Here is a 14,687-nt window from a genome sequence, read left to right as displayed (position 1 = left end):
ACATCAAGGCTGTATATTGTCACCCTGCTTATTTAATTTATATGCAGAGTACATCATGATAAATGCTGGGCTGGAGGAAGCACAAGCTGAAATCAAGATTGCTGGGAGAAATATCAATAACCTCAGATATGCAGATGACACCACCCTTATGGCAGAAAGTAAAGAGGAACTAAAAAGCCTCTTGATGAAAGTAAAAGAGGAGAGTGAAAAAGTTGGCTTAAACCACAACATTCAGAAAACTAAGATCATGGCATCTGGTCCCATCACTTCACGGCAGATAGATGGGAAAACAGTGGAAACAGTGTCAGACTTTATTTTGGGGGGCTCCCAAATCACTGCAGATGGTGATTGCAGCCATGAAATTAAAAGACGCTTACTCCTTGGAAGAAAAGTTATGACCAACCTAGACAGCATATTCAAAAGCAGAGACATTACTTTGCCAACAAAGGTCTGCCTAGTCAAGGCTATGGTTTCTCCAGTAGTCATGTATGGATGTGAGAGTTGGACAATAAAGAAAGCTGAATGCCGAAGAATTGATGCTTTTGGACTGTGGTGTTGGAGAAGACTCTTGAAAGTCCCTTGGCCTGCAAGGAGATCCAACCAGTCCATCCTAAAGGAGATCAGTCCTGGGTGTTCATTGGAACGACTGATGTTGGAGCTGAAACTCCAATACTTTGGCCACCTGATGTGAAGAGCTGACTCATTGGAAAAGGCCCTGATGCTGGGAAAGATTGAGGGCAGGAGGAGAAGGGGATGACAGAGGATGAGATGGCTGGATGGCATCACCGACTTGATGGACATGGGTTTGGGTGAGCTCCAGGAGTTGGTGATGGACAGGGAGGGCTGGCGTGCTGTGGTTCATGGGGTCTTAAAGAGTTGGACACGACTGAGCGACTGAACTGAACTGAACGGAATGTAAAAGAGGGCTTCCCTGGTGGCTCAGACAGTAAAGAATCTGTCTGCAATGCAGGAGACCTGGGTTCGATCCCTGGGTTGGGAAGATCTCCTGGAGGAGAGTGTGGTGACCTACTCCACTATCCTTGCCTGGAGTATCCCCATGGACAGAGGAGCCTGATGGGCTGCAGTACATGGGGTTGTAAAGAGTCGGACATGACTGAGCAACTAAACACAATGTAAAACATGCCTGAGGACTGTTCCTTCATCTGAAGATATAATTTGAGGGTGTAAAACCAAGTACTCTTTAAAACTCATGACATATCATAGTTCTCTGTATATTATGGTATGAAAGTGAAAGTGTTAGTCGCTCTGTTGTGTCCAACTCTTTGTGACCCCAGGGACTATAGCCAGCCAGGCTCCTCTGTCCATGGAATTCTCCAGGCAAGAGTACTGGTGTGGGTTGACATTCCCTTCTCTAAGGAATCTTCCCAACCCAGGGATCAAACCCATGTCTCCTGCACTAGAGGCAGATTCTTTACCATCTGAGCCACCAGGGGAGCTTACAGTCCTGTATTTTAAAAAGTTATGAAATTTCCACTCACTATCATCCAGACCTTTCTGTGTTTTTCAGACTACAAGGCCTCTTGAAATAACTATTTCCCCTATTAATGTGCTTAACGGTCCCATCACTTCATGGGAAATAGATGGGGAAACAGTGGAAACAGTGGCAGACTTTATTTTGGGGGGCTCCAAAATCACTGCAGATGGTGACTGCAGCCATGAAATTAAAAGACGCTTACTCCTTGGAAGAAAAGTTATGACCCACCTAGATAGCATATTCAAAAGCAGAGACATTACTTTGCTGACTAAGGTCTGTCTAGTCAAGGCTATGATTTTTCCAGTAGTCATGTATGGATGTGAGAGTTGGACTGTGAAGAAAGCTGAGCACCGAAGAATTGATGCTTTTGAAGTGTGGTGTTGGAGAAGACTCTTGAGAGTCCCTTGGACTGCAAGGAGATCCAACCAGTCCATTCTGAAGGAGATCAGCCCTGGGATTTCTTTGGAAGGAATGATGCTAAAGCTGAAACTCCAGTACTTTGGCCACTTCATGCGAAGAGTTGACTCATTGGCAAAGACTCTGATGCTGGGAGGGATTGGGGGCAGGAGGAGAAGGGGACGACAGATGAGATGGCTGGATGGCATCACTGACTCGATGGATGTGAGTCTGAGTGAACTCCGGGAATTGGTGATGGACAGGGAGGCCTGGCCTGCTGCGATTCATGGGGTCGCAAAGAGTCGGACACGACTGAGCGACTGAACTGAACTGAACTGAACTGAACTGAACATTAATGTGCTTAAAGTTCTAACACCTTCAAGTACTCCTCTATTTCTAATGTCTCAGAATCTGATGAAAAATCTGTTTGCCAATTATATTAATATATGCTTTATGATTTTACAACATTGATGACAATTGGAGTGAGATCGTAGGCAAACATAATAATTATGCAGCTACCACAACTTATTCAGATGGGATCAAGTAAATGTTCCAGTGTCTTTTCAAATAAAAGCACGGACAGAAGAGCTTTCACTTTATGTGACAGACTTGTAATTACATGCCATGTAATTTTCCTTCAAGGCACTTACCACAATTTATAATTATATATTTATTTCTGTATATATGTGTGTAATGTCTGTCTTCTCCCCAAGAATGTAAATTCCAAGGGAGATGAGCTGTCTTGTTCATAGTTTATATTTACCTCCTCACTTGTTGCTTAGAGCCTCACACTGTAGGCCAAAGGCGACTAAAGAGACACAATAACTAAATAAATTGAGGGGGTTGGAAAACAGCTAAAATGGACATCACTAGAACAACGGGAGCAATGTGAATATGGATATTAACATGATAACATTATATTAATGTTAAATTCTTGAGTTAAATTTTCTGAGGATAATAATATTATGTAGGAGTGCCCTTGTTCTTAGGAGATACATACATGCTTGAAGAATTTAGAGATGATGGTCATGATGTTTACAACTTACTTTCAAAATTTCAGGAAAAAACAGAAAAAGAGAGACAACAAAATATTAATAACTGGTGAATCCAAGTGAAGGGTATATGGGTATTCAGTATTCTCTTTCAACTTTTCTGTAAACTTTTAATTTTTTATAACTCGAACTTCAGGGAAAAAAATGTTTAAGTAGCAATACCTTTAGAACAAAAGACCCCTGACTCTACACATTTGAGAAAATGGTGAAGAAATTTATCCGGGAGAAATAATTCTGAAAAAAAGAAGCATTGTGAGACATCTTGAGTTTGAGAAGAAACCAGCTGGGAATGCACAATAGACCCATTTATTCCACAGATATCCCTCCACCATAGGCCAGGTACTGTGCTCAGCCCTGGGATGGACTTATAAAAACGAGACAAGAGAAAACAGCAACAACAAAAGCAAAGGAGGCCACATCAATTTTCATGCTTAACGGGAAAACAGTAGACCAATAAGCTAATAAATGAACATGCTTACATTTACAGATTGTTACAAACGTAGCATGTGACAAAAAATAAGAGCTATGCAAAATTGGATCTTGAATGAGGAGGTCAAAGTAGAAATATGTGTTTAGGCTTATTTTTAAAATTATTTAAAAAAAACTATGTATTTAAAAATCTTTTAAAATGTTTTACCATTTGAAATATTAATATAGTTTAAAATTTACTTTTATCCTTAAAAACTTGCTGATTAGCAATGTTTCTTTCTTTCGCAAATGCAAATTGGTAGTTACGCTTCTATTCAATACTAAGGAACTATGGCATTAATGAGTTAGTGTTGTTATTTAGTTGTATCTGACTCTTTTGGGACCCCATCAACTGGAGCCCACCAGACTCCTCTGTCCATGAAATTTTCCAGGCAAGAATATTTGAGTGGGTTCCCATTGCCTTCTCCAGGGATCTTCCTTACCCAGGGATCAAATCTATGTCTCCTGCTTGGCAGGCAGATTCCATACCACTGAGCCACCAGGGAAGCCCATTAACGAGCTATAGGACCACATTAATTTTATATGATAAACATGGTATGTAATTTTCCTTCAAGTCACTTAACATATTTTGTAGTTCTATATTTATTTATGAATATTTCTTAGCCTCTCCAGGGCTGAGTAGCCTATAAAATGAGCATGATGAACTAAATCTCACTTCCTTTCTAGTTCCAAGAGGCTGTATTCTAACAGAAATATGCTGAGAGGAAATAATATCAGGGTAACAATTTCTCTCATGAGATGAGCCTGCTTCCCTTCTTACCTGGTGCCGATCTGAAATATAATTGTGAGAGCCAGACCAGCAATGGACAGTGCACATCCAAATGTGGAAAATACATCTAGTGATTCAGGATATTTATATTCCTTTTTGAAACTCTGGAAAATAAGTTAAGACTCATTATTTTAAAATAGCTTCTCTGAAATATCTATGAAAGTCAACATCACAAAGAGTTACATTGGTTAAAACAGTCGAATATATTGGTCAAAATATCCAGATATGTCTTTTTATATAAAGATATGTTTTAAAAGGAAATAAATCAACCCCTTCATCTCTAAGCAGTATTCATGAAATAGCGGCTTGAGAACAGTTATCTAATTCAGTGAGGGAAGACATAAACGCTATTACTCAATGTCTGAAAGCAAAGTTGTTTGTGTTATCTAAATTGGCTAGAGTTGTTTTATTAACTTGTTACATCATTTGTATGCACAACTGTAATCCAAGGGGAAACCTGCATATCTAAGCTCATGTACTAAAAATAAAGTTGCAGAAATACTGCATATGCATTTTCTGGATATGAAAAGATATTCATTTTTGCTTTTGGAAAGGGGGACCTAACCTTTGTGAAATATACCTATATCTACCCCAGTATTTTAGCATATAGTCTCAGAAAACTATGTTCCATATGAGTATGTACTCTTAGAAATGTGGAGAGGTAATAATGGTGGTCACTGGGTGAATAGAGACATATGTATAGAATTATTTTTGCCTGCCTGTACTTTTTAATTTTTCAAATTATTATTAGAAAAGCTGTATATACTTATTTATAAAACATGAAAGTTAAATATAGAGATATAATTTTAAAACACACAAGTTCCTCTTTACTGCTATTACCCCACATCAAACCCTACCATCTCTTCTCCAGAGGTGATATTTTTATTTTGGCTCTGCCGGGTGGCTTGTGGTGTCTTAGTTCCCCAACCAAGGATCAAACCTGTGCCCTCTGCAGTGGAAAAGCACAGTCTAACAACTGGACCACCAGGGAATTCCCCAGAGGTGACCTTTATTTTAACGTGTTTACAAATATTACCTACGTCTCTTGCACAAATATACAGGGTTTTGTTAACATAATCAGATTATTTTCAAATTGCTATTTCACTGTTTAGATATCATAAACATTTTCCCATATCAGTATATTTCTGCTTAGTAAGTAGACTTTCACTCTATATGCATTGAGTATGTATTGCTTAAGTAGGAAAAAAGTAAAAATAAACTTCATTTAAAAAATATCATAAGGGCTTTCCTGGTGGCTCAGTGGTAAAGAATCTGCTTACCAATGCAAGGGCCACAGGTTCAATCCCTGATCTGGGAAGATCCCACATGCTGTGGAGCAACTAGGCCCATCTACCAACTATTGAACCCAAGTACCACAACTACTGAAACCCTCGCACCCTAGAGCCTGTGCTCCTCAACAAGAGAAGCCACCGCAATGAGAAGCCTGTGTACTGCAACTAGTGAAAAGGCCATGCAGCAACAAAGACCCAGCGTAGCTAAAAATAAATAAATGTAAACAAAATTATGTTTAAAAAATTATAAGACAAAAATGTCACATTACTTCCTATGTGTAGTATGCTAAGTAGATGACAAAGAATCATAGAATATCTAGATCTTTAGATCTTAGAAATCATCTATTCACTCAGAGTTTATCTGCTCTTAAACTTTACATATTAATACAATTCTAATCACCTTTTTAAAAATTTTGCAACTTAAAAGTAATGATAAATATTAATATGTGGGCATTGAGGCAGATTCAGATATTAGAAAGAACAGTTGAAAGTTTGACCTCAAAACAGGAGAAAAAAAACTATGAAAGTATAACCTGTATCATTTAATACGTAAAGCAATCTGACTTTTACACAGCTATTCAGTAGTGCTAATGATCTTAAGATACCAAAAACATTAAAATTGTATCTTTACTATTTTCTGACTGAGAAAGCAGATCTCTCTATAATGCAAGTTATAAAATAATCAAAATCAATTTTAACTATTTGGTAATTAAAATAAGAAAATGATAATTACTTCAAAAATATTTTAAAAGCAAGATTCTATAATTTGATATTCTATGCTATATCAGTATGTTCTGATCCCCATTGGCTTCCCAAACATGAATATTTCTTAGCTAACAGAAAATTAAAACATCCACTTCTTTGGAAGATTTATAGTGTTAAGAGCCCCTTAATAAAGGGAAGACAGTCTACATCCCTCCCCATTCCACCGCAGTATAAAAACATTCCATCTAGCATAAAAAATAAATATTTTTCCTTTTGCCAGAATAATCGTTTTCTGGAAATGCAATAAACGAAGCGCCTCTTCCTAAAAAGGTCAGTTCAAGAACTCTCAAGAGGTATATAAACACCTGGATACCAGAGCTGTTATTACTCATACAAGCTAGCACTAGAGTGAAAAGAACACATAGAGGAACTATGGGACAAGTTGAATTAGAAAGCTCTTCCTCTTATACCTTCTGGCATACATTTAGTAACTTAGATGCTATAATGGAAAAAGCTCTGAGTAACTTATTCAAACTCACGCACAGCTATGTACATGCTGAGCCATCTTTAGCACTCAGCTATACAGCCTTACCTCTGGCTGTAGCAACTTCATGCTTCAGACATGCAAGTTAGTTGAATGGAGTCTGTCAGCTCCTCTTTTGCACACGGGCTCCCTTCTCATTATTAAATACACAGTACTGAATTCATCTATCTTGAGACTATTTTGCAAAAAGCTCTATTCTAATTGCCTCTACCAGCACTTTTTTTTTTTCATTCTCTAACTTCATTCCTTGTTTTCCCATTTAATCAAAGTTGAGTTGAGTATTTATGTAAACTAATCCCCAAATCATTTCCAATCAGCACATAACACAATTGTGTATAAGTAAAACTCTTGTCCAGAAAGAGATTATCATGTAAACCCTTACCATCAATACAGCAAAGTTAGTAGTATGGTTGCAGTGGCAGCGTAGAAATCCATTAATGGGCTTCTCTTTGTGACAGCCATATGTGTCCCAATCCTTCATGGAAAAATTCCAATAGACACAGGCATAGGAATGAAAATGGAATTCTGTTTGGTTGTACTGTGAATTAATAAGACAATGGCAACTGATTTTTCAAAATGCTTAATTGTGTGGAAAAAATCAAATAGGCTAAGATAAGCTTGAAGTGAAAGTTTTAGTCACTCAGTCATGTCTGACTTTTTATGACCCAATGGACTGTAGAGCCCACTAGACTCCTCTGTCCGTGGGATTTCCCAGGCAAGAACAATGGAGTGGGTTGCCATTCCCTTCTCCTGGGGATCTTCCCGAGCCAGGGATTGAACTCAGGTCTCCTGCATTGCAAGCAGATTCTTTACCATCTGAGCTACCCATATGAGAAATCAATTGTATGATTATGTATGATATGTACTGATACAAAGCATAGCATCTTTATTACAGATTAAGGAGAAGAAAGAGGATAGAAAATTCAAAGTAGTTAATTTTACACTTAGCTAGTGTGATAAAAATATGGATGGGGAAGAAGTTAAAGTCAGTCTTGTCATACAAACTTTCAAAGAGGTATTCTGTGGACTTTTTTTTTTGCCCAAACTGTCCCTGATTTTGTAATTAAGAGTGGGCTGAATTATTTCTGTTAATGGGAAAACTCACCCTTGGACTAAAGACCATTTCAACAGAGGCGCTCTGATTTTCCACGTTTTCATCTGTTTTGCTTGAGACAATTTTTTGACTAAAGTCTGATTTAGTTATAAAAGTTTTTGATTGGAAAAGCTTGTTGTTTTGATACACTACAAAGCCACATGCCTTGACATTAGCTGTGAGGGGGGAAAAAGACACTAAAATCAATAAGGGAACCCTAGGGTAAGTAAGAAAGTCCCATGCCATCACTGAACTGCATGACTGCTTAACACTCAAGTGAAATACAGAAAATAATGGTCTGTTGGCTGCCTTTATTTAACTGCAGCATCTAATTAACACATATAACATATGATTGGCCATTCTACCCACATTAATTTTTTCCCTAAGATTCCTTATGTTCTAAATGGAAACCATAATTTCTGCCTAATCCACCTAAAAAAAATACCAAAAGGATCTCATGTATAAAGTAAACCTTGCTTTCTATGCAGTGAGACAGTGAACACAATTAGCTCAAGACCATGTTGCTTCCCCCACTGACAGTCGAATAAGAAACAGCAGAGAGTGATCATCAGCACAGCAGTGCCTAGAGGACTGCTCTGGGAGGTCTGGCTCCTATTCAGAGGGACTGAGCAGAGACCAGTTTATTAAATCACAGAGCCAGCAGCTCAAGTTGTGCATATCAGGGATTCTTTCAACAGAGTAAATACTTTCCATCAGCTCTTGAACTAGTGGTTTCTGTTATTTCAAGACAACCACAGGCTTTTGCCCAAGGCTGGAAGATGACTGGGACATATCCCTTCAGGACACTGGAAAAACTGGTCAGCTGTTCCTCAGAGAGCCTACAAGAGCCTGGCTGCAACAGGGGGTTCTGCAGCAGGGCTGCTGGCCGTGGCAACGGTCAAACAGAACCACCTTTGAAATGCCTCCTGACACTTCATAGAACTCTTGGCCATATTTAAAACAACAGAAGCAACAACAATGAACATACATTTTAGCTGAATAAGTTCCCTAGACTCTGATATCTTTACAAGTGAAAAGCTTGCATGTATTTGTGTGTGTATGCATCTGTGTGTGTATATACATACACACATATATATTATATACATAATAAATACAAAGAAAACTAAAATGGTGGTGGTGGGGCCAGCATAATCAGTCTTGTGCTTTGAGAGATAGGTAGGTAAGGCCCTGACAATCCCCAACACATCCTCCACAGCCCCCACTTTGCTCTGTCCTCTTCTGGGAAATAAAGACTGGCTTCTGAAGAATTTTCACATCATACTGAGTCCACCAAATTGTTCCTTCTTTGTCACACTAAGTGACAAAGTTAACCGTAAAAATGTAGTATGGCTGCTTTTCAATCTTATTTTTATAAAAGAATGACTGCTTGATGTAAAATCCAAATCCATACAAATATATACATTTAAAAAATGAAATTCCCTACTCACCCCTTTCCTCATTCCTACAGTATTCTGGTTGTTTATTAGAAAATCATCTTTTCATCTAGATAGTTAGATTCACTAGAACAAATTATACTTACCATTATGATTTTAAAAGAATCTCCATATTTCAAGATATAATCCTCCTTGATGTTTATTTATATTTTCTCTCTCTTTTCTTGATCAAATTTATCAGAAACTTGTGTATATTTCATTAGCCTTCATGGAATCAATATTTTATTTTGTTGATCCATCTAGCATTTGTTAATTGTGTCCCATTTTTATTAATTTATGCCATTTTATTAATTCTTTTTTTCTAGATTTGCTATTTTACTTTTTAAGCCTCTTTAGGTGAATGATTATTTTTTAACAATTTCTCATATTATCTAATAGATTTATTAAGGGAAATACACTTTCCTTTAATTACATCTTTCTCCACATTCTATAGGGTTTCATCTAAGGATTTCTCATTGCTATTAATTTTCAAGGGATCTGTAATCTGTCCTTTAATTTCCTTTCTAACAATGGTATTTTAAAATTCTTAACTGGATAAAATTTTGGCTATTCTTAATGGTACATTTATAGTTTCATTGAATTGTGGTCAGGAACTATGTCCTGTATAGCTTTATTTTTTAATTAATTAATTTTTAATTGAAGGATAATTGCTTTACAATATTGTGTTGGTTTCTGCCATACATCAACATGAATCAGCTCTAGGTAAAATGTGTCAGCTTTTCTATTTGGCCTAATAGTTTTTGAAGCACTCCTTAGATATTTGAAAATATTTTTTATTATCTATTTTCTGTCTATAAAACTATACAAATGTATATAAAGGCTAAGTTTATTAGCTATTTTTTGTCTACTTGATCTTCAGTTTCTGGAGTAACTTTATATTTCTCCCTGTAACACAAGGTTGTTGATGTGATCCTGTATTTCCAATAATTTTTGCTTATACACATCAATCTTGAAGTCTTTTTTAAAAACTTAATATAAAAACGTTCCTTTCAGTCCAATCCGAGTCTTTGATTCTAGACAGTGTTACTTCCACCCGTTTGACTCTAATGATAGTTTATATGAAATCAAAAATTAGATCTACCTTTCACCAAATACAAACACAAATTCCAGGTTCATTAAAGATATAAATGTAAACATAAACACTAAAAATATTCAGAAGACAATATAGAAGACTATAATTGTGACTTTAGTAGAGCAATGAATTTAAATACCAGTTATAGAAAAAAAGATGATGCACTGGAGAGCATTATAAAGTAAAATTTGAGTATGACAAATGACATGAAAAACCAAGTAAAAGCTACAGACTGGAGGGAAGATATTTGCAATTTATATAACCAATAAAGAATTAGTTAGCCAATTAGAATTATATAACCAATGAGAATTATGAATTTAGTTTCTCTAAATATGTACTTTTTGGCACTGGATTTTTTATTTGGGGAGAAAATGAAAATAAATGTGTGCATTCAGTCTGCTTTATTGTAGTCAATTGTCAATTTTAGACTTTGTTTTTTTTATTTTTTTTATTTTTATTTTTTTCTATTTTTTTCAATTTTAGACTTTGAATATCACAGGCACAACAAGCTAGACACAAGAATTTCTAAAAGGTTATATGCACGATGATAAGGATCAAATGATGAGCATCATACTAGGAGATAACTGAAAATTAGTACTGCTATATGATGACTGTGTCAATTACATAAAATATCCCAAGGACAAGTCAATAGGATGAATTTAAGCCTGTGAGTACCATTCCACTAGTAAACATGGGCAAAGTTTATGACCGAGTACTTTTTAAGTGTATTTTTAAGTATAACACTGAGCCATTTGGCTACATTTTTGGTGGAAAACAGATTGTGTTCATAAGCCAGAGCATTTCAATTCTATCACCCTCTCAAGTGTTTTTGAAAAGAAAGGGGGAAAAAATCATCTCTGTGGCCTAGAATAATAGTCTTGAGATTACCAAAATTTGTCAGAGCTCAAACATACTGACACGCAAATTATTCAGTATGTAACTTAAGTAAACATAATTTTTTGCTCAATGGATTTTAAGCTATTAATTCCATGAATTTGAGTACATTTTTCAAGGAACGTAATTTGAGACCTACTTTTCGAGGTGTTGAGCAAAATCTGAAGTTCAGCCTGTTCATTGAGATTCAGTTTCTCTGCACCTACTTTTACAACTGTGGAATCAGGAGCCAGAGCATTGCTAGTTCCTATGAGAAGGAAAAAAAGCAGAATTTTATAAAAGTCTACATTTTCATGAATAGAGCATATATTGGTAGCAGAATATTCTCTGCTATTACAAGAACTTAAAACAAACAGCTCACCTTTCAGTACAGTGAAGAGAACACCTGTAGACCCCTCCTCGCCTCCTGAAGAGACATTAACTGACCGTATTGCTATATTGGGTTCTACCAGCAGCTGGTCACCCAAAGACAAGGAATAAGTCTCCATTTGCCCAATAAGCCTGCATAGAAAAAATGTTAACAACACACTATTATTGAGATTTGTTATAAAATCAGTTGTGTGTGTCCCACATTCCAGTGGAAAGGAATGCCCACAGAAGTCAAGCAATCACAATACTGGCACAATCCTGTAACAATGTCGATTTTTTTTTAAATCAGAGTCTTACTTTGTTACATGTACTTTCTTCTTTTTTTAACTGATTCATGTTGATGTATGGCAGAAACCAACACAATATTGCAAAGCAACTATCCTTCAATTCAAAATAAATTAAAAAATAAAGTTATACAGGACATAGTTCCTGACCATGATGCAATGAAACTACAAATGTACCATTAAGAATAGCCAAAATTTTTCTGGTAAACTTTCCCCACTGTAGGGTACCTTGGACTTAGATGCCAGAAAGCTGGAATTCAAGAAGGACAGATTTCCCAATAGAAACAGTCATTGTTACGTTGGTCTTCTCATAAAAGGATGGCCCTGCCATGCCCTCCCATTGACCAGTCACGTGATTCTGTTTCTCCAGTGTTGAGACTCAATATTCACTTATTTAATTCTCTCCTCACCCAAAGCCCACGGATTTCAAACCATTTAAGTGTTGACTTCTGAGGTGACAGTTCATAGCGAATTATGGAAGAGCAGAAACTGAGCTCATTGCCTCAGCTATTAACTAAGCATTGCAGCTTTTCACAATGTTTGTTTCTACTCTGGATAAGTTTGAAGATAGAGTAGATGGACAATGGGAGGGAGTGGGGGAATCTGTTAATTTGGTGTTCTCCCAAGATAAATTGGCTTAGACAGTAAAGAATCTGCCAGCAATGTGGGAGACCTGGGTTCGACCTCTGTGTCTGGAAGATTCCCTGAAGTAGGAAATTGCAACCCACTCCAGTTTTCTTGCCTGGAGAATCCCATGGACAGAGGAGCCTGGTGGGCTACAGTCCATGGGGTCACAAAGAGCTGGACATGACAGAGTGACTTTCACTTTCAAAGATAAGTCATAAGATTGTTTCTTTTTCCTGTTTTCCATAAAAATATTTGCACTCTTTCTGTTCTTGACAAAACAAGATGTCTATGTCTAAGACAACTGGTTCAATCTAATTTTCCCAGAAATAAAAGAATTTCATTAAAATGTAATTATTCTTCATTCTAAAACTTTATTCCTGCCATTAATATATATTTTCCCTTCCCCAAGTGACATTAAAAAAAGAAAATTTTAAATAATTAAAGAAATTTCATAAAGAGAATGTGGTAACCATTCATAAGGAAACAGTCAAGTAAAGTCATTATTTCAAAAGTTTTCCTTTCATAATACTATTTTCTGTAATTTTCAGCAATTCACACTATGTATTTCCCACTTAATGAATAACAATGAAACCCTAGAGCTGCTTTCAACAGGAGGAACACCTAAAAAAGCTCCAGTCTGCTAGGAACATGATTCATTCAACCAACAGTATCTGTTGAGCATCCACTAAAAGCTCAGTACCTGTGAAACACTGGGGATACTAGGGAAGCTCCTTCAGGCGTTGAAGACGAACAGGAAAAGTGTGCTAGATGCGTGGGAGTGTTGGCCGTTTTTAAGGGTTGCTCTAGCCATGGCCATGTGAGGGGTTTATTCCTCCCATATTATTCTTTCCTCTCGTCATTATGATCAGATGATAGGTGTGTGCTGGTCAGGAGACTGGCCATCAACCTGGTACAAATGACGAGAAGCAACCAGATCCCCTTTCACTCAGGAATCTTACATCAGCGCAGCAATTATATCAGAAAAGCCTGGCTTTAACAGGTTATTATGGCTGGCCCTCCTTATCTCAGGTTTCACATCCATGGTTGGTTGAATCTGTCAATGTGGAGCCTCCTGCTGATACAAAGGGCCAACTACATCATTTTATATAAGGGACTTGGGCATCTGGGAATTTGGGTATCTGTCGGGAGCAGATAAGGTAAGAGAGAGTGTGGTCCTGGAACCAACCTCCCAAGTATACTGGGGAAAGACAGCATATCATTGTAAGGACAAACACAAATTTAAAATGAGAGGCTTAATTATTCCTATTGAAAATTCCTCCCCTGGGAATGAAAGAAGGGAAAATCAGAGTGAGATGCACCATGAAGGCTGGTGTCTATCAGGAGAATTTGCACTCTGGTCTCAGGTCAGTGGAAGAGTTGCCTCGAGGAACAATCTCCTTCCACGAGAGACAGGAGAGAGAGTACCTCTGCTGGCAGGTCACCAAGATTTTTCTCCTGAGGAGAGCTGACAGGTTGGTGACCTGATCTTAAGGCTGGAAGCTGAAGATGAAAGTCTTATCTACATGAATAAAGACCTGAGTCCACAGCAGTTTATGCAAAAGATCACCTGGGAGAGGATAAACTGATAACCCATCATTAGAAAAATAAGTAGCCTAGAAATTCAGAATGGGAGGAAGGAGGGTCTGAGTATATATCAATTCATATTTCAACATGTCTTATATTTAAATGTTTCATTTATTCCTTTACACACCTTCTTTGATGCCATTTGGAATTTACACATAAATCACACAGCCTTTTTTTATCTTTCCATGCCAGAAGACAACAAAAATCATAACTGCTTATTGCTGAGACAGTGATTTCATCTGTCTCATGACCTGTGACATTTTCAGCTGAATCCCACAATGGCTCTTTCCTCAGCCTTCTCACCAAAAACATCCACTCTTCCCCTTTGCCTCCAGCAAGACTGCAAACACAGAGCCTCCAGCTCTGAAGGGAGTTCACTGAAGATAGACTCTGGATCTCATGGCTGCAATCTTCTCCAGCTTCAAGAAAAATGGGAGCATCTACACTGCCAGTGAGAAGGATCCAGACTCCTAGTGAAATCTGAAGTTAAGAAATATACTAGTTCACTTGTTTACACCTCTACCACCGTCTCTCAGAAGTATAATCTTGTGAATGTTCTGTTTCCTGC

The 14,687-nt window shown here is 37.3% G+C and overlaps 1 protein-coding gene across 1 annotated transcript in view; it reads right to left on the bottom strand.

Annotated features, from left to right (window-relative positions):
* ADGRG7 (adhesion G protein-coupled receptor G7) overlaps positions 1 to 14,687 on the bottom strand; it is a 65,434-nt gene that overhangs the window by 16,452 nt on the left and 34,295 nt on the right. The window contains exons 7-11 of the mRNA XM_052647431.1: positions 11,617 to 11,756; positions 11,395 to 11,502; positions 7,848 to 8,011; positions 7,125 to 7,280; positions 4,193 to 4,305 (exon numbers count right to left, since the gene is read on the bottom strand). Of these exons, the coding sequence (XP_052503391.1) occupies positions 4,193 to 4,305; positions 7,125 to 7,280; positions 7,848 to 8,011; positions 11,395 to 11,502; positions 11,617 to 11,756 (681 nt within the window). The remainder of the gene's footprint in view (positions 1 to 4,192; positions 4,306 to 7,124; positions 7,281 to 7,847; positions 8,012 to 11,394; positions 11,503 to 11,616; positions 11,757 to 14,687) is intronic.

This window comes from Budorcas taxicolor, chromosome 1 (assembly GCF_023091745.1).
Source record: "Budorcas taxicolor isolate Tak-1 chromosome 1, Takin1.1, whole genome shotgun sequence".
NCBI classification, from domain to species: Eukaryota; Metazoa; Chordata; class Mammalia; order Artiodactyla; family Bovidae; genus Budorcas; species Budorcas taxicolor.
The sequence above is the reverse complement of the archived record's forward strand: the minus strand, read 5'-3'. Positions and strand labels throughout refer to the sequence as shown.